Below are 22,754 nucleotides of genomic sequence, written 5' to 3' on the forward strand. Positions count from 1 at the left end.
ACATCAGATGAATTTCAGGAAAATACTAGGTGGGGGGTTTCCACCCTCCGATCAATCTGAATCCTAAAGAGGGCACTAGAACTTCTGATTACCAATCCAATGATCCCCCCCTCCGAAGTGAATACCATCACTCTTTCTGTATAAACCTTAAATGCCCCTCCAGGTGTAACTTAAAACCCTTTCCCCGAGGGCTGTGGGGGTTTTCATCCTCAAAAACATAATTTCCAGACCTTTTAACTACGTTGAAAAAAATGGCTATCTCAAAATTTTGATTGGATGTGTTTGGGGAAATGTTGGACATGGGAGGGGTGTTAGTCACCCTCCAATCACTTTCGACTATTAAAAAGGGTGCTTACCCTTTGAATAGCCAATCGAATCTTTACTTAGGCAGCACTATTGCGCTGCCTATGATACATTTTACATTTCTTGATGTTCTGATAGCTTTCTGTTCAAACTAAAGGGCAGTTATGTTCCAGGAGTCGTTCTGAAAAATTGGGAGAAATAGTAAAACCTTAGCATAAAGAGTAAGGTATTAAGGAGGGGGCAACCATTTCATGTATTTTCTTTATATAAAAAGGGATATAAGCAAATGCCAAGGGAGAGGGAGAGAAAGAAAGAAAGAGAGAGAGAGAGAGAAGAGAGAGAGAGAGAGAGAGAGAGAGAGAGTATAAGGCATCCAAGAATTATTAAATTAGCTTTGGAAAGAGTTTTTTGGGAGTCAGTGCACACATAAAACTGTAATTTGAATAATAGGTTTAGTTTGATCTACCTATTACGCACCCGAGGGTATTGCGTGACTTCTAAGCTAATTACCTGTAAATTTACGACCATTTGAAGAAACATAAGAAAAAAACAAGGTGACTTGCACCCAGTGAAAAAACTATCTGTAAATCTCCTCTTTTTTTGGTTTCTTTCATTTTTCACACTGTCATGGTCCACCAAAGGGGTCTATTTACAAAAGCTTACAGAGAGCAAGTGACCAAGCCTGCTCAAAATTATTTTTATATATCTAAAGAAATGTGGTAGTCTAATTATTAAAAAAAACTAAAACAAATGTAGGTCACCTCATTATGTATCACAGAAATAGGAAACTTTTATCAAAGGTAATGTTAAATAAAGTGTATAATTTACTTAGTATTAGTTTACTTAGGTTTTTTTGTATGTGACTTTTATAAAAGTTTTTCATCACATGATATCGTTATTATTTTAATTTCCTAGCTTTACTTTAAAGATTTTAGACGATCAATGGAGATAAAAGCGAAAGTTTAATTTTTGCGTTTTTTGTTGGTAAACAAAAATATAGAAATGTATATACTCTTGGCGGTAACAGCTATTTAGTCACAAAAAATTTTATATAACAACTATCACTTTAAGAATAGCTTTAACAATGAATTTAAAAAAATAAAATAAATAAATGTATCCAACAACATATCATATATAAAAAAGAGAGAAAATCAAGTTTTAAAGCGGTTAAACGCTTTAAAATTTGTATACGCTTTAAATTAAAAAAAATACCATTGTATACGCTTTATACGCTTTAAAATTTAAAACGCTTTAAAATAAAAAATTTATACGATTTGTATACGCTTTAAAATTTTTGTTATACGCTTTTAGAGAAAAGCGGTTATACACTTTTTTTTAAGTGAAACCAAATTGTCTGGGCTTGTTTTTTTTTATTGACTATCTTAATTAGACATTTTCTCTTCCTACTTTTTTTTTGTAAATGAAAAGCCAGCTAAAAAATTATTTTCTCGATGCACCAGCCTTTTAAAGCTGCTTTAAAAAATTTGAAAGGGAATTTGAAAACCTTTACAGACATTCATTCAGATATTATCCACACTTCCAATAAATTCCAGCAATTTATATAGAATATCAGAATTTCTCAATAGAATGATTAGTCTTTTACTCAATATTTTTTAATTTAATATACTATCTTAGATAAAACAAAAATGGTACAAAAGAAAATAAAGCCGTGAAAAATTCCCTTTGTCGTATTTTAAGATCCGTGACTAATCTCTTTTTCCACTTATAGGTAACTTCACTTGCCTTGAAGTGGTTTTCGTGCTTAAGAGGCGATTGGGCTATTATCTCTTTCATACATATATACCAACCTGCCTCATAGTTATTATGTCAGTAAGTGTTTTTTTCTTTTTTTCAGGACAAAAATTAGGTCATAGAAAAAGACAGGGCAAATGAGGTTTTTATTTTCTTCTTTTTCATTTTAAAACATATTCTTTTTTTATTTTTTATCAAACGTATATTTTTTATGTTTAGAAATATTTATCTTATTTGTTTACTTTATATGTTTGTATTTTATTCTATTATTTTATATTTTCTTTTATATTTTATATTATCTTATTTACACATTTAGTAAGGGGTTCATATGTAGTAAGAAGTTCAAATAGATTCAGTGATATGCACCAACGAATAAATGTCCGTTCATCATTAATGAAATACAAACCAAGCTGTTCATTATTTATATAATATTCTTTTTGATTTTTTATTAAACGTCTATTTTTTATGTTTAGAAATTTTATGTTATTTTTTGACTTGTGCTATTTTTTTGTGTTACATTTGTATTTTATTCTATTATTTTAAATTTTCTTTTATATTTTATATTTTCTTCAAATAATATTTTCTTATTTACACATGTAATAAGGGGTTCAAATAATGCAGTGATATCAATCAACGTATAAACGTCTGTTCATTATTAATGAAATACAAACCACGCTTCTGAACTATCATGATTCGGGCACTTCTGAATAATTAATCTGAGTTTAGGAATTTTGCCAAAACATTTTCCAACTTTACTAAACCCATACTTGTCTTCTCTTAATACCTTATATACAGCATCTCTTTGTCTAATAAGTGTCGCCATGCTAATTTATGTGTTTGGCATAAAATCGAGAAATCAAGCTAATACAACGTAATTGCTACACTCACTCTTATCAAATTTCTTATAGAGGGATTTAGCTTAAGTTTCTAAAATTTCCCAGTAAGTCCTTTGCTACAAATCATATTTCATGATCTTGTAGCATCTTATCTCAAACTTGGGGGGGGGGCACCTCGTTTACTGAGCAATCAGCACCCAAAGCTTTGTTATTTTTAATCCTATCCATATCGGCTGTAACTCTTTCTCGAAAAGATCATTTTGGAAAGATTACTTTCCAAAAAGATTTGAAAAAGATTTTCCAAAGACATTTTGGAAAGATTGCTTCCAAAATGTCAAGACAAAATTGTTCTTTCCTGTATCATTTCCTGAGACTTTATCACCACTTAACACATTCTCAAAAAACATCGTTTCTTAGTGCTCGTTTCTTGCCATGAAAAGTTTGAAAACTGAATGTGAGCATATTCTCACTGCAAAGCAAAACAAGACTTCTAAAGATATTTTTCTTCCAATTTCATAGCGCCAGATCGCTAAAAATTTAGAACATGGTATGTCACGAGTCGACTATTCTCCTAGGTTTTCTCCGTAGAATTTCGTCTATTGAACTTATTTAAAGGAATCAAAAGAAGGACAATGAGGATAAGATCTTTTGGCAGACCACAGCAGACAGTGTTGCCGCGTTTTAAGTCCTGTCTTCCCTATGCCTTTTCAGCCAAAGTTACCCGCTGGTTTTACTATTTTTGGCAACCTCAGTCTTCTTCTGTCTTTGGCATCATTGATACTTTTTAAGGCTAAAAGGGCAAACAAAATGCTTTTGTTGACTTCATGCAAAAAAGCTGTAATGAAGACAAGGCTTTGCAAAGTTTGTCTTCAAGTATACTCAATTTGGGGCTGTCACTTTTCATAGGTTACTTGAATTTACCCTGTCTTTTTCATGTAACCTTGACGTCATCCTGTTTGGCGTATTGTAAACGCAATATTTTTTAAACAAAAATATGATTGTGCCAAGTTACTCAGTTGCCTGCCTATTATATTTTTCCCATTTTGTTCATAATTGATGTAAAATATCCCAAATACTGCCTTTAATAGTTTTTAAAAAGACATTTGTTCTTAGAAGCTATTAAACAATTATCAATATTTTATACCTTTTTGAAATGTTTTCCACGAATAGTCAAATATCAAACTTCTTAGAAAAAAATTAACAGCCAATATGCTGAATATAGTCAAACTTCAACACTCAAAATAAAAACAAAACCAACTCTTAAAAACAAAAATTAAGTAAAGGAAAAAATTACTCCATTTTTGGGAAAAAGTGGCCAAAGAGAGCAAGGAAAATTGCTATTTTTTCAAAAAGCTATTTTTCAACTTTTGAATTTTTAGTTTCATTCTTAAAAAATAAAATTGGAAAGCATGACATATGGACATATTTCTATACAAAGCTTTACCAAAAGTATCATATTTCCAATCAGAAGATGCGATAAAAAGCAAATAGATAAAATTTCTTGAATTGAACTTCATGAAATGAATTGAACTTCTTAGATTACCTTGCTTCTTCATTTATAAATGTGCCTACATTGCTCATTACTTAGGCAGCGCTATTGCGATGCCTATGATAAAACAAAAATAAACAAATGCATAAATCATGGGTTCATTTTGAATAGATCACCAAAAATATGATAATGTCCCAAATATTTCATTATCACACCCGAAGCCTATATCCACAGAATAAAAAACTAGACAAAATTGTAAAGCAAGCGAGATAACAATCTGAAAAGATTAGAAAACGCTAAAAAGAAAAGATTGGAACATAAGAATATTTGAGGCTACAGTGATGACAGGGGTCAAGAACTGCTGTAAAGCGTGATGGTTTGAAAAACAGAGCAGGATTTGCTCAAATTTTTTCCAGAGATTTTGCTCAGAAGTTGTTTCTAGTCCCTGGCTGACTAACCGCATTTCAAACAGTAAGCTATTGCTTTCTTGGACTCTAAAAAGAGAAAGTTGAAGATGGGTAAGTCAGATTTTCGGATGAAGAATGACAGATTTCCAGAAATAGTCCTTTTTGACCAACTGTATAGGGCCAAACTAAAGGCAGGTCGTCCCCAAATGCAGTGAAAGGTCGTCATAAGGAAATATTTCAGGGAAATATGAACTTCTTGGGAGGGTGTAAAGAGGCTTTTAAGTAGCTTGAAGTGGGGTTGGAGTGTATTTAGCTGTTTTGGTCTCAGGCGGCCTAGTGATGCAGTGACTTGTTTGCAGTAATATTTCAAAATAAAATAAAGAAAGAAGAAAAAACTTACATGTAAAAAACTGCAGTTTTCAGATGTTCATTGGTTCTTTTATAAAACTTCTCAAAAAATTTTTTTTTGTCACTTCAAGTATTGCCATCTGTTTTGTTGCCATGCTGGAATTATTAGGAGCTTTTACAAAACAATACACTCTGGACGAGAGTCCAAAACATTTAGGCAATTTTTGGTATGTTTTTACACCAACTGAATGAGCTCATAAAGAATTCTCTAAATGACTCCCATCTCTCTAGAATAAAGCCTTGGGACCAAAATAATGATCCAAGTTACATATTGCTTTTATACACCAAGTGTATCAACAACTTCAAAGAAAGAAGATGAAAATCCAATTTGAACGCTTCTGGGATAGGAAATCTTCAACGGAAAATAAAGAAGAAAGCCAAAATCCTTAACAGACTTAAATTGTCAACTCTAGTCCTAAGAATTCGTGCCGTCGTTCATAAAACAAACAATTAAAAGGTGATTCTTAGGAAGCACGGGCTAAAAAAGATTTACTTCAATTGGAGTTTAAGGAAAATCCAAATTCTTGAAAGGTTAAAACAAGTACTGTGATTTTATCAATTCGTTATTTGGCTCATTGCGCGAGGAATTATTGAACTAGTGATTCTTTGGAACCGCTATCGGGATAGATATTAACTCAACGAAAATTAAAAATAAATGTCCCTGAAATATTCAACAACTATGATTTTTAAAATTCTTGATTCGACCATTGTATAATTCCATATAATGGAATCTAGATTTGGATCACGATCCATATCATTTGTGACTAAACGAGGAATTATTGAACTAATGATTCTTTAGAAGCACCCTTGGGATAGAATAAATTCAATAAAAAAATAAAATGAATGTCATTGAGACATTAAAAATATGGGCTGTGATTCTTGGAAATCTTTATTTGACTGCTATATAATTTCATATAATCGAATCTAGATGTGGGTCACGGTATATAGAATTTGTGATTAAACGAGGTATTATTGAACTACTGGTTTTTTGGAAGCACTCTTGGGATAGAATAAATTCAATTAAAAAATTTAAATAAATGCCCTTGTAACACTCAAAATGTTGACTCTGGTTCTTAGAATCCTTGATTTTACTCCTATCTAATTCCATATAATAGAATCTAGATGTGAATCACGATCCACATAATTTTTGATTAAATGAGAAATTTAACTACTGATTCTCCAGGGGCAACCTTAGGATAGAGTTAATTCAATGGAAAATTAAAAATAAATGTCCTTGAAACGCTCAAAATGCCGACGTTGATTCTTAAAATTCTTGATTTGACTGCTATATAATTTCATATAATCGAATCTAGATGTGGATCACGATCCATACAATTTTGGATTAACCGAGGAATTGTTGAGCTTCTGATTCTTTGGGAGCACTCTTAGAATAGAATAAATTAAATGAAAATAAATTAAAGTTTTTTATTTGACTGCTATTTAATTCCATATAATAGAATCTAGATTTGGATCACGATACATACAATATGTGATCAAACGAGGAATGATTGAACCACTGATTCCTTGGGACCACCCTTAGGGTGGAATAAATTCTGTGAAAAATTAAAAATAAATGTCCTTAAAAAAAGCAAGAATTCTTGCTTTGACTGCTATATAAATCCATATAATGGAATCTCGATGTGGATTACGGTCCATATAAATTTCAAGTAAAAACACCAAGAACAAGAAGAACGATAGAGAACTCTTTTTGCAAGACGGTGGGAAACAAATTAGAATGAATCTTTCGTCCCTATGTCCAAGGGCCGTCCTCAGCAAGACATAAATATATAAGAAGATAAACTTATAACAGGATACAATCAATAAAAATAAATTAACTAAGTAAAAAACAACTATATTTTTCAAAACACTCCAGCATTCTTACCTCAGTGAAATTCAACCAGGGCTGATAAATAAATTTTGATAAAAACCAGGCAATTCGTTGAATTAAAAACACGTTTCTAATGCTAACTTGCTTTTTTGGTTGCTGATCTCGTAGGTCTATTTGTGATAGGTTCCGTGTTAATATCTGTTGGTTTTTTATAATATTTTATAAGATTGTTTTTTATTGAATATCCGTATAGAGCATCTAGTGAATATTCTCCCAAGTCCCTATTTAAGGAAATATTATTATTAATCTAAAGTCTGATTTCAATTTCTTCTCAAACTACTTAATTTATGCCTTGGTCATCGCTAACAAGTGCAGATTCTTCAAAAAGTATTTTGTGGCTACGATTTTTGAACACATGGCTACTTAAAGTAGAATAAAAAACAAGCGCTAAGAGCTCATATGGCACTTGTGACAAGGCAAGAAGAGCTAAGAGCCAAGAGCTCATATGGTATGAGCTCTAACAAAATTCTAAGAATAGGTAGATTGATTTAAAAGGAAAATCAGAGGCTTAATGCCGGTCAGGATTTAAAATAAGAGCTCTGAGTCACGACGTCCTTCTTAATATCAAAATTCATAAAGATCCGATCACCCACTCGTAAGTTATAAATACCTAATTTTTTCTATTTTTTCCTCTCCCTTTAGCCCCCCAGATGGTCGAATTTGGGAAAACGACTTTGTCAAGTCAATTTGTGCAGCTCCCTGACACGCCTACCAATTTTCATCGTCCTAGCACGTTCAGAAGCACCAAACCCACCAAATCACTGAACCCCTCCCCCCAACTCCCCCAAAGAGAGTAGATCCAGTACGATTACGTCAATCACGTATCAAGGATATTTATTTATTCTATCCACCAAGCTTCATCCCGATTCCTCCACTTCAAATGTTTTCCAAGATTTCCCCCTCCAACTCCTCCCAATGTCAAAAGATCTGGTCGGGATTTTAAATAAGAGCTCTGAAATATTAATTCCTTCTAAATATCAAATTTCATTAAGATCCGATCACCTATTCGTAAGGTAAAATACCCCAATTTTCACGTTTTCCAAGAATTCGGGTTTCCCCCTCCAACTCCCCCCAATGTCACAGGATCTGGTCGGAATTTAAAATTAGAACTTTAAAGCACAAGATCCTTCTAAATATAAAATTTCATTAAGATCTGGTCACCCTTTCGTAAGTTAGAAATACCTCAGTTTTCGAAATTACCCCCCCCCCCTCCCATTTCCACCGAAGAGAGCAGATCCGGTCCGGTTATGTCAGTAACATCTTAGACAGGTTTGATTCTTCCCATCCATTTTCATTTTGATCTCTCTGCTTTAAGTATATTCTAAGATTTCTGGTCCCCCCCCCCTCCAATGACGCTTGATCCGATTGAGATTTAAAATAAGGGATCTGAGTTACGAGGTCCTTCTAAATATGAAGTTTCATGAAGATCCAATCAATCCTTCGTAAGTTAAAAATACGTCATTTTTTCTAATTTTTCAGAAATTTGATCCCCCCCCCCAATAGAGCGGATCCTTCCAATTATGTAAATCACGTATCTAAGACTTCTGCTTATTTTTCCCACCAAGTTTCATCCCGATCCCTCCAATCTAAGCGTTTGCCATGATTTTAGGTTCCCCCGGCGCAAACTCCTCCCAATCTCAGCAGATCCGGTCGGGATTTCAAATAAGAGCTTTGAGGCACGATATCCTTCTAAATTTCAAATTTTATTGAGATCCGATCACCCGTTCGTAATTTTAAAGTACCTCATTTTTTCCTAATTTCTCAGAATTAACTCCCCCTCCCAACTACCCCAAAGAGAGCGGATCCATTCCGGTTATGTCAATCATGTATCTAGGACTTGTGCTTATTTTCCCACCAAGTTCAATCCCGATCCCTACACTCTAAGTGTTTTCTCTCCCCCTCCCCAATGTCACCAGACCCGGTCGGGATTTAAAATAAGAGCTCTGAGACACTATATCCTTCTAAATATCAAATTTCATTGAGATCCGATCACCCGTTCGTAGGTTAAAAATACCTCATATTTTTCTAATTTTCCAGAACTAACCCCCCCAACTACCCCAAAGAGATCGGATCCGTTCCAGTTATTTCAATCATGTATCTAGGACTTGTGTTTATTTTTCCCACCAAGTTTCATCCCGATCCCTCCACTCTAAGTGTTTTCCAAGATTCTAGGTTTTCCCCTCCCAAATCCCCCCTCAATTTCACCAGATCCGGTCGGGATTTAAAATAACAGCTTTGAGACACGATATCCTTCCAAACATCAAATTTCATTAGGATCCGATCAAACGTTCGTAAGTTAAAAATACTTCAATTTTTCTATTTTTTCGAATTAACGGGGCCCCCATTCCCCCCAGATAATCAAATCGGGAAAACGACTATTTCTAATTTAATCCGGTCTGGTCCCTGATACGCTCGCCAAATTTCATCGTCCTAGCTTACCTGGAAGTGCCTTAAGTAGCAAAACCGGGTCCGACAGACAGACAGACCGACAGGATTTGCGATTGCTATATGTCACTTGGTTAATACCAAGTGCCATAACAACAGAAGCAATAGAATTTATAGCTTTGGTTTAATTTAGAAATTAAACGAGAAATTATTTAACTGCTGATTCTTTGGGAGTATTTTTGGGACAGAATAACTTCAACAAAAAAAGAAAAAGAAAAATCCTTGAAATATTCAAAATTTCAACTGGGATTCTTAGAATTCTTGATTGGACTGCTACATACTTCCATATAATGGGATCTAAATGTGGATCATGATCCATATAATTTGTGATTAAACAAGGAATTATTGAAATTCTGATTCTTTGGGAGAACTCGGGATAGAATAAATTCAATGAAAAATTTAACATAAAGGACTTTGAAACACTCGAAATATCGACTGTGACTCTTAGAATTCTTTATTTGACTGCTATATAATTTCATATAATGTAACGTAGATGTGAATCACGATCCATATAACTTGTGACTAAAAAAGAGATTATTGAACTACTAATTCTTTGAGAGCACTCTTGGAATATAATAAATCCAATAAAAAATTATAAATAAATGTCCTTGAAACATTCAAAATGTCAACTGTAATTATTAAAATTCTTGATGTGACTGCTATATAATTCCATATAATGGAATCTAGATACAGATCACGATCCGTGTAGTTTGTGATTAAACTAGGAATTATTGAACTACTGATTCTTTGGGAGCAATCTTGAGATAGAAGAAATTCAAAATAATTGTTTCTGAAACATTCAAAATGTCGACTGTGATTGTTAGAATCCTTGATTTGACTGCGATATAATTCTATGTAATGGAATTTAGAAGTGGATCACAATTCATACAATTTGTGATCAAACGAGGGATTATTGAACTACTGATCCCTTGGGAGGACTTTTGGGATGAAAAAAATTCACAAAAAAAAATAAAAATAAAAATAAAAATAAAAAATAAAAAATAAAAAAATAAAAATAATAAAAATAATTTTAAAAAAATAATAATAATATAAATAAATTGATCACAAGCATATAGCTTGTGATCAAATTATTGAATTATTGAATTGGGGATTATTGAATTAGGATTATTGAACTACTGACCCCTAGGGAGGATTTTTGGGATGAAATAAATTCCATAAAAAAATAAAAATAGGTACTTGAAACATTGCAAATGTCGACTTTGATTCTTAGAATCCTTGATTACACTGCGATATAATTCTATATAATAGAATTTAGAAGTGGATCACAATTCTAACAGTTTGTGATCAAATTATTGAATTATTGAATTTGGGATTATTGAATTGGGATTATTGAACTACTGATCCCTAGGGAGGATTTTTGCGATGAAATAAATTCCATAAAAAAATAAAAATAGGTACTTGAAACATTGAAAATGTCAACTTTGATCCTTAGAATTCTTGATTTGTCTGCTATATAATTTTATATAATGGATTCTAGATGTGGATAATGATCCATATATTGACAAATTAAAAATAAATGTCCTTGAAATATTCAAAATGTCGACTGTGATTGTTAAAATCCTTGATTTGACTGCGATATAGTTCTATATAATGGAATCAAACAGTTCGTGGTAACGAACTGTAGTAAGGAGCGACCCGGCTCAATAGTAAACGAAACTCTAAAAAAGGAATTTTGATAATTTAGTCTTTTTCATCAAAAGTTACGAGCCTGAGAAAATTTGCCTTATTTTGGAAAATAGGGGGAAACATCCTCTAAAAGTCATAGAATCTTAACGAAAATCACACCATCGCATTCGGCGTATCAGAGAACCCTCTAGAAAAAATTTCAAGCTCCTATCTAAAAAAATATGGAATTTCGTATTTTTTCCCAGAAGACAAATCACGGGTGCGTGTTTATTTGTTTGTTTGTTTTTGTTTTGTTTTTTTTTTTTCAGGGGTCATCGTATCGACCAAGTGGTCCTAAAGTGTCGTAAGAGGGCTCATTCTTACGGAAATGAAAAGTTCTAGTGCCCTTTTTAAGTGATCAAAAAAGTGGAGGGCACCTATGCCCCCTCCCACGCTCATTTTTTTCCAAAAGTCAACGGATTAAAATTTTGAGATGACCATTTTGTTCCGCATAGTCAAAAAACATAATAACTATGTCTTTGGGAATGAATTACTAACCCACAATCCCTGGGGGAGGGGCTGCAAGTTACAAACTTTGATCAGTGTTTACATATAGTAAGGGTTATTATTGGGAAGTGTACAGACGTTTTCAGGGTGATTTTTTTTTTGGTTTGGGGGGTGGGGTTGATGGGAGGGGGCTATGTAGGAGGATATTTCCTTGGAGGAATATGTCATGGGGGAAGAAAAATTCAATGAAAAGGGCGCAGGATTTTCTAGCATTGCTATAAAAAAACAATGAAAGAATAAACATGAAAACGTTTTTTCAATTGAAAGTAAGGAATAGCATTGGAATTTAAAACGAACAGAGATTATTACGCATATGAGGGGTTGTAAAAATACTTTAGCATAAAGAGCGAGGTATATAGGAGGAGACAAATACCTCGCTCTTTATGCTAAAGTATTTTTAGTAATTTCAACTATTTATTCTACGGCCTTTTTGATTCAGGGGTCATTCTTAAAGATTTGGGACAAAAATTACTATTTAGTGTAAAGAGCGAGGTATTAACGAGGGTACAAACCCCCTCGTACACATAATAAAAATGTAAGAATATAAAAGTTTGTTACGTAAGTTAATTCTTAAGTTACGCATATTTTTTACTAATAAAAATGTTCGTTAAAAGTTAAAAGTTCTAGCAGCCTTTTTAAGTAACCGAAAAATTGGAGGGCAGCTAGGCCTCCTTCCTCACCCCTTATTTCTCAAAATCGTCTGATCAAAACTAAGAGAAAGCCATTTAGCCAAAAAAAAATAATATACAAAATTCATTTCAATAATTTATGTGCGGAGAGCCAAAATCAAACATGCATTAATTCAGAAACGTTCAGAAATTAAATAAAAAAAAACTAGTTTTTAACTGAAAGTAAGGAGCGACATTAAAACTTAAAACGAACAGAAATTACTCCGTATATGAAATGGGTTGTCCCCCGCAATCCCTCGCTCTTTACGCTAAAGTTTGACTCTTTGCCACAATTCTACTTTTTAAAACAATTAAATAAATACTTGAAACATTCAAAATTGCGACTTTGATCCTTAGAATTCTTGATTTGTCTGCTATATAATTCTATATAATGGATTCTAGATGTGGATCACCATCCGTATATGACAAATTAAAAATAAATGTCCTTGAAACATTCAAAATGTCGATTTTGATTCTTAGAATTCTAGATTTGACTGCTATTTAATTCCATATAAAGGAATCTAGATGTGGATCCCGATCCATACAATTTGTGATTAAACGAGGAACTATTTAAGTAATGAGTCTTTGGAACCGCTATTGGGATTGATATTAACTCAATGAAAAATTTAAAATAAATGTCCCTGAAATATTCAAAATGTCAACTATTATTCTTAAAATTCTTGATTTGACTGCTATATAATTTCATATAATCGAATCTAGATGTGGATCACGATCCATACAATTTGTGATTAAACGGGGAATTATTGAACTCCCATTCTTTGATAGCACTCTTGGGATGGAATAACTTTAACGAAAGAGAAGAAGAAAAATCCTTTAAGCATTCAAAATGTCGACTTTGATCCAAATAATTTGTAACTTGGCTCATTAAACTAGGAACTACTAAGGTAGTGATTCTTTTGGAGCGCTTCTGGGATAGGACAACTTCTTTAGAAAATGAAAAAAAACACCCAAATGCTTGGAGGGTTGAATTATAGACTTTGATTATTGGAGTACTTGATTTTTCTTATTTAAAAAAGAAAAATTAAACTGTGGGTTTTTGGGAAGACTGCTGGTATACAGTAAAGTTTAAAAGATCAAAATCCTTGGAAGATGCAAAATATGGACTGTTACTATAGAATTCAGTATTTGGCTTGTTCATCCAGGAATTATTGAAATGGTGTTTTACCGGGAGTGTTACTGTGATAAGATAAATTTCTAGTTTTGATAATTGAAGTCTGTAGGAGATTAGAAATATCAAGCATACTATGATCCTTAAAATTCAGGATTTAGATCATTAAATAAAGAATAGTTGAACTGATGATTCTTCGAGACTTCTTTAATTCTTTTTATGACTCTTACTGATTTCCAAGATTGCAGTATTTTTCATAAAATTTTTAATGGATTCGAAAAATCTAGAGGGACAATTGCCTTCCCTTCCCCCCTCCCCATTTAGCTCCCCTGTTTACTAGTACACTACTGATCGTTTAATGGATGCCTAAAGACCATCTCCTTAGCAAAGTCTTTAACCAAAATGAGTTGGAATCCATCCAACATAAAAATCCTGGCTTTGTCCCTTCTTTCACATCGTAAAAAAAGAATTTTCGTGACGTTAAATGACCATTAAATTGAGATATCATTACGGTCAGGTAATGTCAAAGAAATAAAGAGAAGTACATTTCCTAAGTTATCTTTGTCAGTCGAAATCTCCTATAAATTTCCCATTGAAAACCTTATTTGTCAGTTATTCATGTATTGAATAGGCTAAGTTTTTAAGTGTAATCAAAGAGATTGCCAACTATTCCAAAAATTTCTTAGGATAAAAACAATGAAGTAAAACGCTATAGAGCTTCCAAAGTGATGTGTCAATTAATAATTCTAAAAATTAGATCTAAAATAGTTAGGTAATGTTGAACAAATGTAGTAAATTACGCCTCCAAAGTTATTTCTGTCAGTCCTAACATCCTGTAATTTCGATTTTAATTTTTTTTTTTTTTTTGTCTGCAATTCTACTGAAAGTGCCGAAATTTTCAATATGGTCAGAATGGTTGCCACCTATTCCGATACTTTCAAACTCTTTTAATGAGTTACGATATCATTACGGTCAGATAATGTCAAAGAAATAAAGAGAAGTACATTTCCATAGTTATCTTTGTCAGTCGAAATATCCTATAAATTTCCAATTGAAAACATTATTTGTCAGTTATTCATGTATTGAATGGGCTAAGTTTTTAAGTGTAATCAAAGAGATTGCCAACTATTCCAAAAATTTCTTAGGATAAAAACAATGAAGTAAAACGCTATAGAGCTTCCAGATTGATGTGTCAATTAATGATTATAAAAATTAGATTTAAAATAGTTAGGTGATGTTGAACAAATGTAGTAAATTACGCCTCCAAAGTTATTTCTGTCAGTCATAACATCCTTTAATTTTGATTTAAAAATTTTTTTTGTCTGCTATTCTACTGAAAGTACCAAAATTTTCAATATGGTCTGAATGGTTGCCAACTATTCCGGTACTTTCAAACTCTTTTAATGAGTTAGTTATAATTCAAAATATACAGAAATTGCAGCGAAATACAATGACCAAGGAATTTAGATTTAATAATAGTAAGATAATGTGAAAAATAGCATATTACATTTCGAAAATTATTTTTGTCAATTGTAATATCCAATAATTTTCCATTCAATTTTTTTTTTGTCAGTTAGCCAAAGTATTGAAAGCAGACATTTTTTAACAATTGAAAGATCTCCAGAGCATTCTAGTGAGTGAAGTTAAACTTCATAAATTCCAAAAAGTATTGTAAAAATTAATTATCATAAAACCCATATTAAAAAAAGAGTAGTTGATATTAAATAAATAAAAAAATATCGAATTTCCGACGTTATTTCTGTTTCTCGTGAAGTTCTATAATTTCCCTTTTAAAAATATTATCAGTCGAGATTTTTCAATATAATCTCATTTCCCCTTTAACAATTTTTTGTAAGTGAAATTGTAAGTCGAAAGGACATGATCTTTTGGTATAATCTGAGATTTCGCAAGCAACTACTAAATTCCAAGCATTTTAATGAATGAAGCTACAATGAAATTTAGATTCAAATATGGTTGGGTAATATAAAAGAAATACTGTAAGTTCTCTTATAAAGTTATTTCTGCCGGTTTAACAGTATTATATATATATATATATATATATATATATATATATATATATATATATATATATATATATATATATATATATATATATATATATATATATATATATATATATATATATATACATATATATATATATCTACTAGCTGTTGGGGTGGCGCGAAGCGCCACCCCAACACCTATTTGGTGGGGGCGCTTCGCCCCCCCCAAGCCCCTCCGCGCGCGTAAGTCGTTACGCGCCGTATTAGTTACGCGCCATTGTAGTTGTGTCCCTGTGTCCCACCTGTGAATATAGATATATATATATATATATATATATATATATATATATATATATATATATATATATATATATATATATATATATATATATATATATATATATATATATATATATATATATATATATATATATATATATATATATATATATATATGTTTTTAACTACGTAAAACTTGCGAATATACAACATTCTTTGCTGTCCCATTGTCTGTGCATACAAATAGATTGTCAGGTTTACCGACTCTTGAACATGCAACATATATGGTCCATGGGAAAACAATCCGTATTCAGATCCATACCTCATGATTCTAATGATTGCCCTTGAGCTTTGTTGATGGTGATTGCTAATCGACCATTCCCTGTGTCGCCGTCGTCATTTATATATCCCCCTGTGCCCCCTGGCGTCCTCATTGTAGTTGTGTCCCTGTGTCCCGGTCGTCATTTATATTCCCTGTGTCCCGGTCGTGATTTGTGTCCCGGTGTCCCACTCTGTGATTTCTCTTTGAGTGTCCTGGACGTCATTTATATTCCTTGTGTACCGGTGTCCCGGTCGTCATTTCTGTCCCGGTGTCCCGGTCTGTATATACATTCGTTTTTGAATCGGTCTTTTTTTTAGTTTTTAGTTTTTTATCTTTTTTTTAGTTTTTTTAGTTATACCTCATGATTCTAATGATTGCCGTTGAGCTTTGTTGATGGTGAATGCTAATCGAACATTCCCTGTGTCCCTGTCGTCATTTATATATCCCCCTGTGCCCCCCGGCGTCCCCGTTGTAGTTGTGTCCCTGTGTCCCGGTCGTCATTTATATTCCCTGCGTCCCGGTGGTCATTTGTATCCCGGTGTCCCGGTCTGTATATACATTCGTTTTTGAAATGGTATATGATGAAATAAATTTTTGTATTTTTCCCATTTTTTCTTTTTAATTTTTTTTTGGTTTTTACTTTTTTTAGTTTTTTTATCTTTTTCCCCCCGGTGTCCTCGTTGTAGTAGTGTCCCTGTGTCCCGGTCGTCAATTATATTCCCTGTGTCCCGGTCGTCATTTGTGTCCCGGTGTCCCAGTCTGTGATTTCTCTTTGAGTGTCCTGGGCGTCATTTATATTCCTTGTGTACCGGTGTCCCGGTCGTCATTTCTGTCCCGGTGTCCCGGTCTGTATATACATTCGTTTTTGAATTGGTCTTTTTTTTAAGTTTTTAGTTTTTTACCTTTTTTTAGTTTTTTTAGTTATACCTCATGATTCTAATGATTGCCGTTGAGCTTTGTTGATAGTGAATGCTAATCGAACATTCCCTGTGTCCCCGTCGTCATTTATATATCCCCCTGTGCCCCCCGGCGTCCCCGTTGTAGTTGTGTCCCTGTGTCCCGGTCGTCATTTATATTCCCTGCGTCCCGGTCGTCATTTGTATCCCGGTGTCCCGGTCTGTATAAACATTCGTTTTTGAAATGGTATATGATGAAATAAATTTTTGTATTTTTCCCATTTTTTTCTTTTTAATTTTTTTTTGGTTTTTACTTTTTTTTAGTTTTTTTTTATCTTTTTTCTTTTTATTTTTTTTCATTTTTATTTTTTTAGTTTTTATTTTCTCCTTTATTTTTCATTTTTTTTCCTTTTTTTCTTTTTTTTTCTTTTTTAGTTTTTTTAGTTTTTTAGCTTTTTTAGTTTTTTTATTAGTTTTTAGTTTTGTTTTCTTTTTAGTTTTTTTGTAGTTTTTACCTTTTTTTTAGTTTTTTTAGTTGTTTTTTTTTACTTATGTCCTGGTTGTCATTTATGCTCCCTGTGTCCCGGTCGTCAGTTGTGTCCCGGTGCTTTGTTGATGGTGATTGCTAATCGAACATTCCTTGTGTCCCGGTCGCTTTCTCTTTGAGTGTCCTGGTCGTCATTTATATTCCCTATGTGCCGGTGTCCCGGTCGTCATTTGTGTCCCGATATCCCGGTCTGTAATTTCGTCAGTCGAAAACATGACGTCAGTCAACACACAAACATGACGTCACCCGACAGGCCAACACACACACAGACAACTCATTTTTATATATATAGATAGATATATAAAAATAAGTTGTCTGTGTGTGTGTTTCGAGTGACGTCATGTTTGTGTGTCGACTGACATCATGTTTGTTGATTGACGAAATTACGCACCGGGACATCGGGACACAAATGACGACCGGGACACCGGGACATCTATCTATATAAAAATAAGTTGTCTGTGTGTCTGTGTGTCGAGTGACACACACTTATTTTTTTTTTTTTTTTTTTTTTAGTTTTTCTAGTTTTTTAGCTTTTTTAGTTTTTTTATTAGTTTTTAGTTTTGTTTTCTTTTTAGTTTTTTTTGTAGTTTTTACCTTTTTTTTAGTTTTTTTAGTTTTTTTTTACTTATGTCCTGGTTGTCATTTATGCTCCCTGTGTCCCGATCGTCATTTGTGTCCCGGTGCTTTGTTGATGGTGATTGCTAATCGAACATTCCTTGTGTCCCGGTCGCTTTTTCTTTGAGTGTCCTGGTCGTCATTTATACTCCCTATGTGCCGGTGTCCCGGTCGTCATTTGTGTCCCGATGTCCCGGTCTGTAATTTCGTCAGTCGAAAACATGACGTCAGTCAACACACAAACATGACGTCACCCGACAGGCCCACACACACACAGACAACTCATTTTTATATATATAGATAGATATATAAAAATAAGTTGTCTGTGTGTGTTTCGAGTGACGTCATGTTTGTGTGTCGACTGACGTCATGTTTGTTGTTTGACGAAATTACACACCGAGACATCGGGACATAGGGAATATAAATGACGAACGGGACACTCAAAGAGAAAGCGACCGGGACACAAGGAATGTTCGATTAGCAATCACCATTAACAAAGCACCGCGACACACATGACGACCGGGACACAGGGAATATAAAAGACGACCAGGACACTCAAAGAGAAATTACAGACCGGGACACCGGAACACAAATGACGACCGGGACAAAAATGACGACCGGGACACAGGGAATATAAATGACGACCGCGACACTCAAAGAGAAATTACAGACTGGGACACCGGGACACAAATGACGACTGGGACACAGGGAAACAACAACAACGGGGACGCCGGGGGCACAGGGGGATATATAAATGACGACAGGGACACAGAGAATGTTCGATTGGCAATCACCATCAACAAAGCTCAAGGAAAATCATTAGAATAATGAGGTATAGATCTGAATCCAGATTGTTTTTCCCCTTGGACAATTATATGTTGCATTTTCAAGAGTCGGTAAACCTGACAATCTATTTATATGCACAGACAATGGGATAGCCAAGAATGTTGTACATTCCCAAGTTTTACGTAGTTAAAAATATATATCTATCTATCTATATTCACAGGTGGGACACATGGACACAACTACAATGGCGCGTAACTAATATGGCGCGTAACGACTTGCGCGGGGGGGGGGCTTGATGGGGCGCGCGAAGCGCCCCCACCATATATATATATATATATATATATATATATATATATATATATATATATATATATATATATATATATATATATATATATATATATATATATATATATATATATATATATATATATATATATATATATATATATATATATATATATATATATATTATACATATTTTCTTGCTTTTTCCGTCAGCTAGTCCAAACATCATAAGGAGTGGTTGTTTTTACAAAATAGGAGAATTTGCCAACAAGTTCAAAATTATTTACGAGTTTTAATGAATTAGGTTAACACTGATAAACTTACAGAATGTTTCATAATACATTTAGCAAATTACCCCTCCGAAGCCATTTCTGTTAATCTTAAGGTCCTATAATTGCTATTTATTCAATTTCGTGAGATAATCTACAAATAGAAAATAACGAATCTTTCGGTATAGCCTAAGAAGTCAAAATCAATTACTAATATCCTTGGCTTTTTAATTAAGTGAAACTGCGTAAACTCCAAAAAATGTTGTGACAATTGATGACCCTGAAATTTTGGTTTACAAATGGTTAGGTAAAGTCAAATAAATCAAGAATATTGCACATTGAAAAACAAATTTCAGTCAGTTGCAAAATCCTATACCGGTAATTCTCCTTCAAAACATTTTTGGTCAGCTAGTCAACGTGTTGAAAGGACCTGATTCTGTGGAATAGCGAGGTACCGAAAATTTCAGAATTTTCTGAGTATTTTTATTTCTGAAGTTAAACCCTGTAAGCTTCACATGGTATCAAACAATTCGTGGCAACGAACTGTAATAAGGAGCGACCCGGCTCAATAGTAACCAAAACTCTAAAAAATGGAATTTTGATACCAATAACTACATCAAAAGAATTGCGATTTAATGCTGATTTTAAATATATAAGTTTCATCAAGTTTAGTTCTACTCATCAAAAGTTACGAGCCTGAGGAAATTTGCCTTATTTTAGAAAATAGGAGAAAAAACCCTCTAAAAGTCATAGAATTTTAACGAAAATCACACCATCAGATTCAGCGAATCAGAGAACCCTATTGTAGAAGTTTCAAGCTCCTATCTACAAAAATGTGGAATTTTGTATTTTTTGCCAGAAGGCAGATCACGGATGCGTGTTTATTTGTTTGTTGTTTTTTTTTTTTTTTCAGGGGTGATCGTATCGACCCAGTGGTCATTGAATGTTGCGAGAGGACTCATTCTAACGGAGATGAGAAGTTCTAGTGCCCTTTTTAAGTGACCAAAAAATTGGAGGGCACCTAGGCCCCTCCCACGCTAATTATTTTCCCAAAGGCAACGGATCAAAATCCTGAGATAGCCATTTTATTCAACGTTGTCGAAAAACCTTATAACTATGTCTTTGGGGACGACTTACCCCCCACAGTCCCCGTGGGAGGGGCTACAAGTTACAAACTTTGACCAGTGCTTACATATAGTAATGGTTATTGGAAAGTGTACAGACGTTTTCAGGGGGATTTTTCGGTTGGGGGAGGGGTTGAAAAGGGAGGATATGCTGTGGGACCATTCCATCGAGAAATTTGTCATGAGGGAAGGAAATTTTCATGAAGGGAGCGCAGGATTTTCTAGTATTATTAAAAAAACAATGAAAAAATAAATATGAAAAAGTTTTTTCAACTGGAAGTAAGGAGCAGCATTAAAACTTAAAACGAACAGAAATTATTACGCATATGAGGGGCTCACCTCCTCCTAATACCTCGCTCTTTACGCTAAAGTGTTTTTAGTAATATCAACTATTGATTCTACGGCTTTTGTGATTCAGGGGTCATTCTCAATGAATTGGGACAAAAATTTAAGCTTTAATGTAAAGAGCGAGGTACTGACGAGGGGGTGAACCCCCTCATATATGTAACAAAAACATGAGAATACAAAAGTTCTTTACGTAAGCTTATTTATAAGTTACGTATATCTTTTACTAATAAAAACATTCGTAAAAAATTGAAAGTTCTAGTTGCCTTTTTAAGTAACCAAAAAATCGTATGGCAACCAGGCTTCCTCCCCCATTCCTTTTTTTCTCAAAATTATTCGATCAAAACTATCAGAAGGCCATTTAGCCAAAAAAAACTTGCAAATTTCGTTTTAATTATTCCCCTGCGGAGAACCAAAATCAAAACATGCATTGATTCAAAAACGTTTAGAAATTAAATAAGAAAAACAAGTTTTTTTAGCTGAAAGTAAGGAGTGACATTAAAACTTAAAACGAACTGAAATTACTTCGTATATGAAAGGGGCTGCTTCCTCATCAACGCCCCGCTCTTTACGCTAAAGTTTTTTACTGTTTTGAAAAGCAGAGTTGAGAGAAAGAGTCAAGCTTTAGCGTAAAGAGCGGGGCGTTGATGAGGAAGCAGTCCCTTTCATATTCGAAGTAATTTCAGTTCGTTTTAAGTTTTAATGTCACTCCTTACTTTCAGCTAAAAAAAACCTTTTTTTTCAATTTAATTATTAAATAAATGACCATGTTATTTAGATTGAAAAACGGTTAAGTAACCTGGAAGAAATATAGGAAATTGATGAAATAGATTCGGATGTGCAGTTAGTCCGTGCATTGAAAAAACCTGATCTTCTGCTATATGAAAAGAACTTTGCGATGGTCTTTTGCTATGAGAAATCGAAAACAATTACAACATTTTCTAAGCGCTTAAATGATTTAAGTCAAGTGTATAAACTCCAATTTTGTGAAAATTAATGTTCATTAATTTGGTCACGAAGCTAAATATTGGTGTAAAAATGGTTAGGTAATGTCCAAAAAATCAAGAAAATTGCACTACCGAATTTATCTTATTTTTCAAGGGATTAAATTTTCGGTATAACCTAAGAAAATCCAACAATTATAAAATTTCCTGAGCATTTTTATGAATGAAGCCTGACTCCACAGAATAATCAGAAAATTAATAACCATTAAATTTGTATTTAAAAACAGTTTTTCAATGTCAAATAAATCTAGAAAATTGCACTTCCAAAGTTATTTCAGTCAGTTTTAAAGACCCATAATTTTCCTTTTAAGATCTTTTTTTTCAGTAAATCCACGTATCAAATGGAGCCAATTTTAGGATAACAAAACTTCAAAATTTGTTTTCAAACTTTTTTGGGATCTTCACATGACAATGCCGGCCAAAGAAGCTTCAAGGCATCAGCATAGAGTATTAATTTACTAAAATTTGGAAAATTTTTCAAAAATTTGGGAAAAATTGACAAAACTTCAAAAGTCTTTTGGGTATTCTTATGAAGTTCAACACAGTAAACTCCACATAATATTTGACAAATAATTATCATGGAATTTAGATTTGAAACGATTCGATAATGTCGAAGAGACTTAGAAAGCTTCATTTCCAAAATTATTCATGTTTATTTACGTTTTATAATTTTTCAATAGTCTAAGAAGTTACCAAAAATTTCGAAATTTAGATTTTAAAACTGTTACGTAATGTCGGGGAAATCGAGCAAACTT

General features: G+C 33.2%; 1 protein-coding gene across 1 annotated transcript in view; it reads left to right on the forward strand.

Annotated features, from left to right (window-relative positions):
• Positions 1 to 22,754, forward strand: part of LOC136026610 (glycine receptor subunit alpha-3-like) — a 131,338-nt gene that overhangs the window by 83,589 nt on the left and 24,995 nt on the right. The window contains exon 7 of the mRNA XM_065703333.1: positions 2,033 to 2,133. Within this exon, the coding sequence (XP_065559405.1) occupies positions 2,033 to 2,133 (101 nt within the window). The remainder of the gene's footprint in view (positions 1 to 2,032; positions 2,134 to 22,754) is intronic.

This window comes from Artemia franciscana, chromosome 4, assembly GCF_032884065.1.
Source record: "Artemia franciscana chromosome 4, ASM3288406v1, whole genome shotgun sequence".
NCBI lineage: Eukaryota > Metazoa > Arthropoda > Branchiopoda > Anostraca > Artemiidae > Artemia > Artemia franciscana.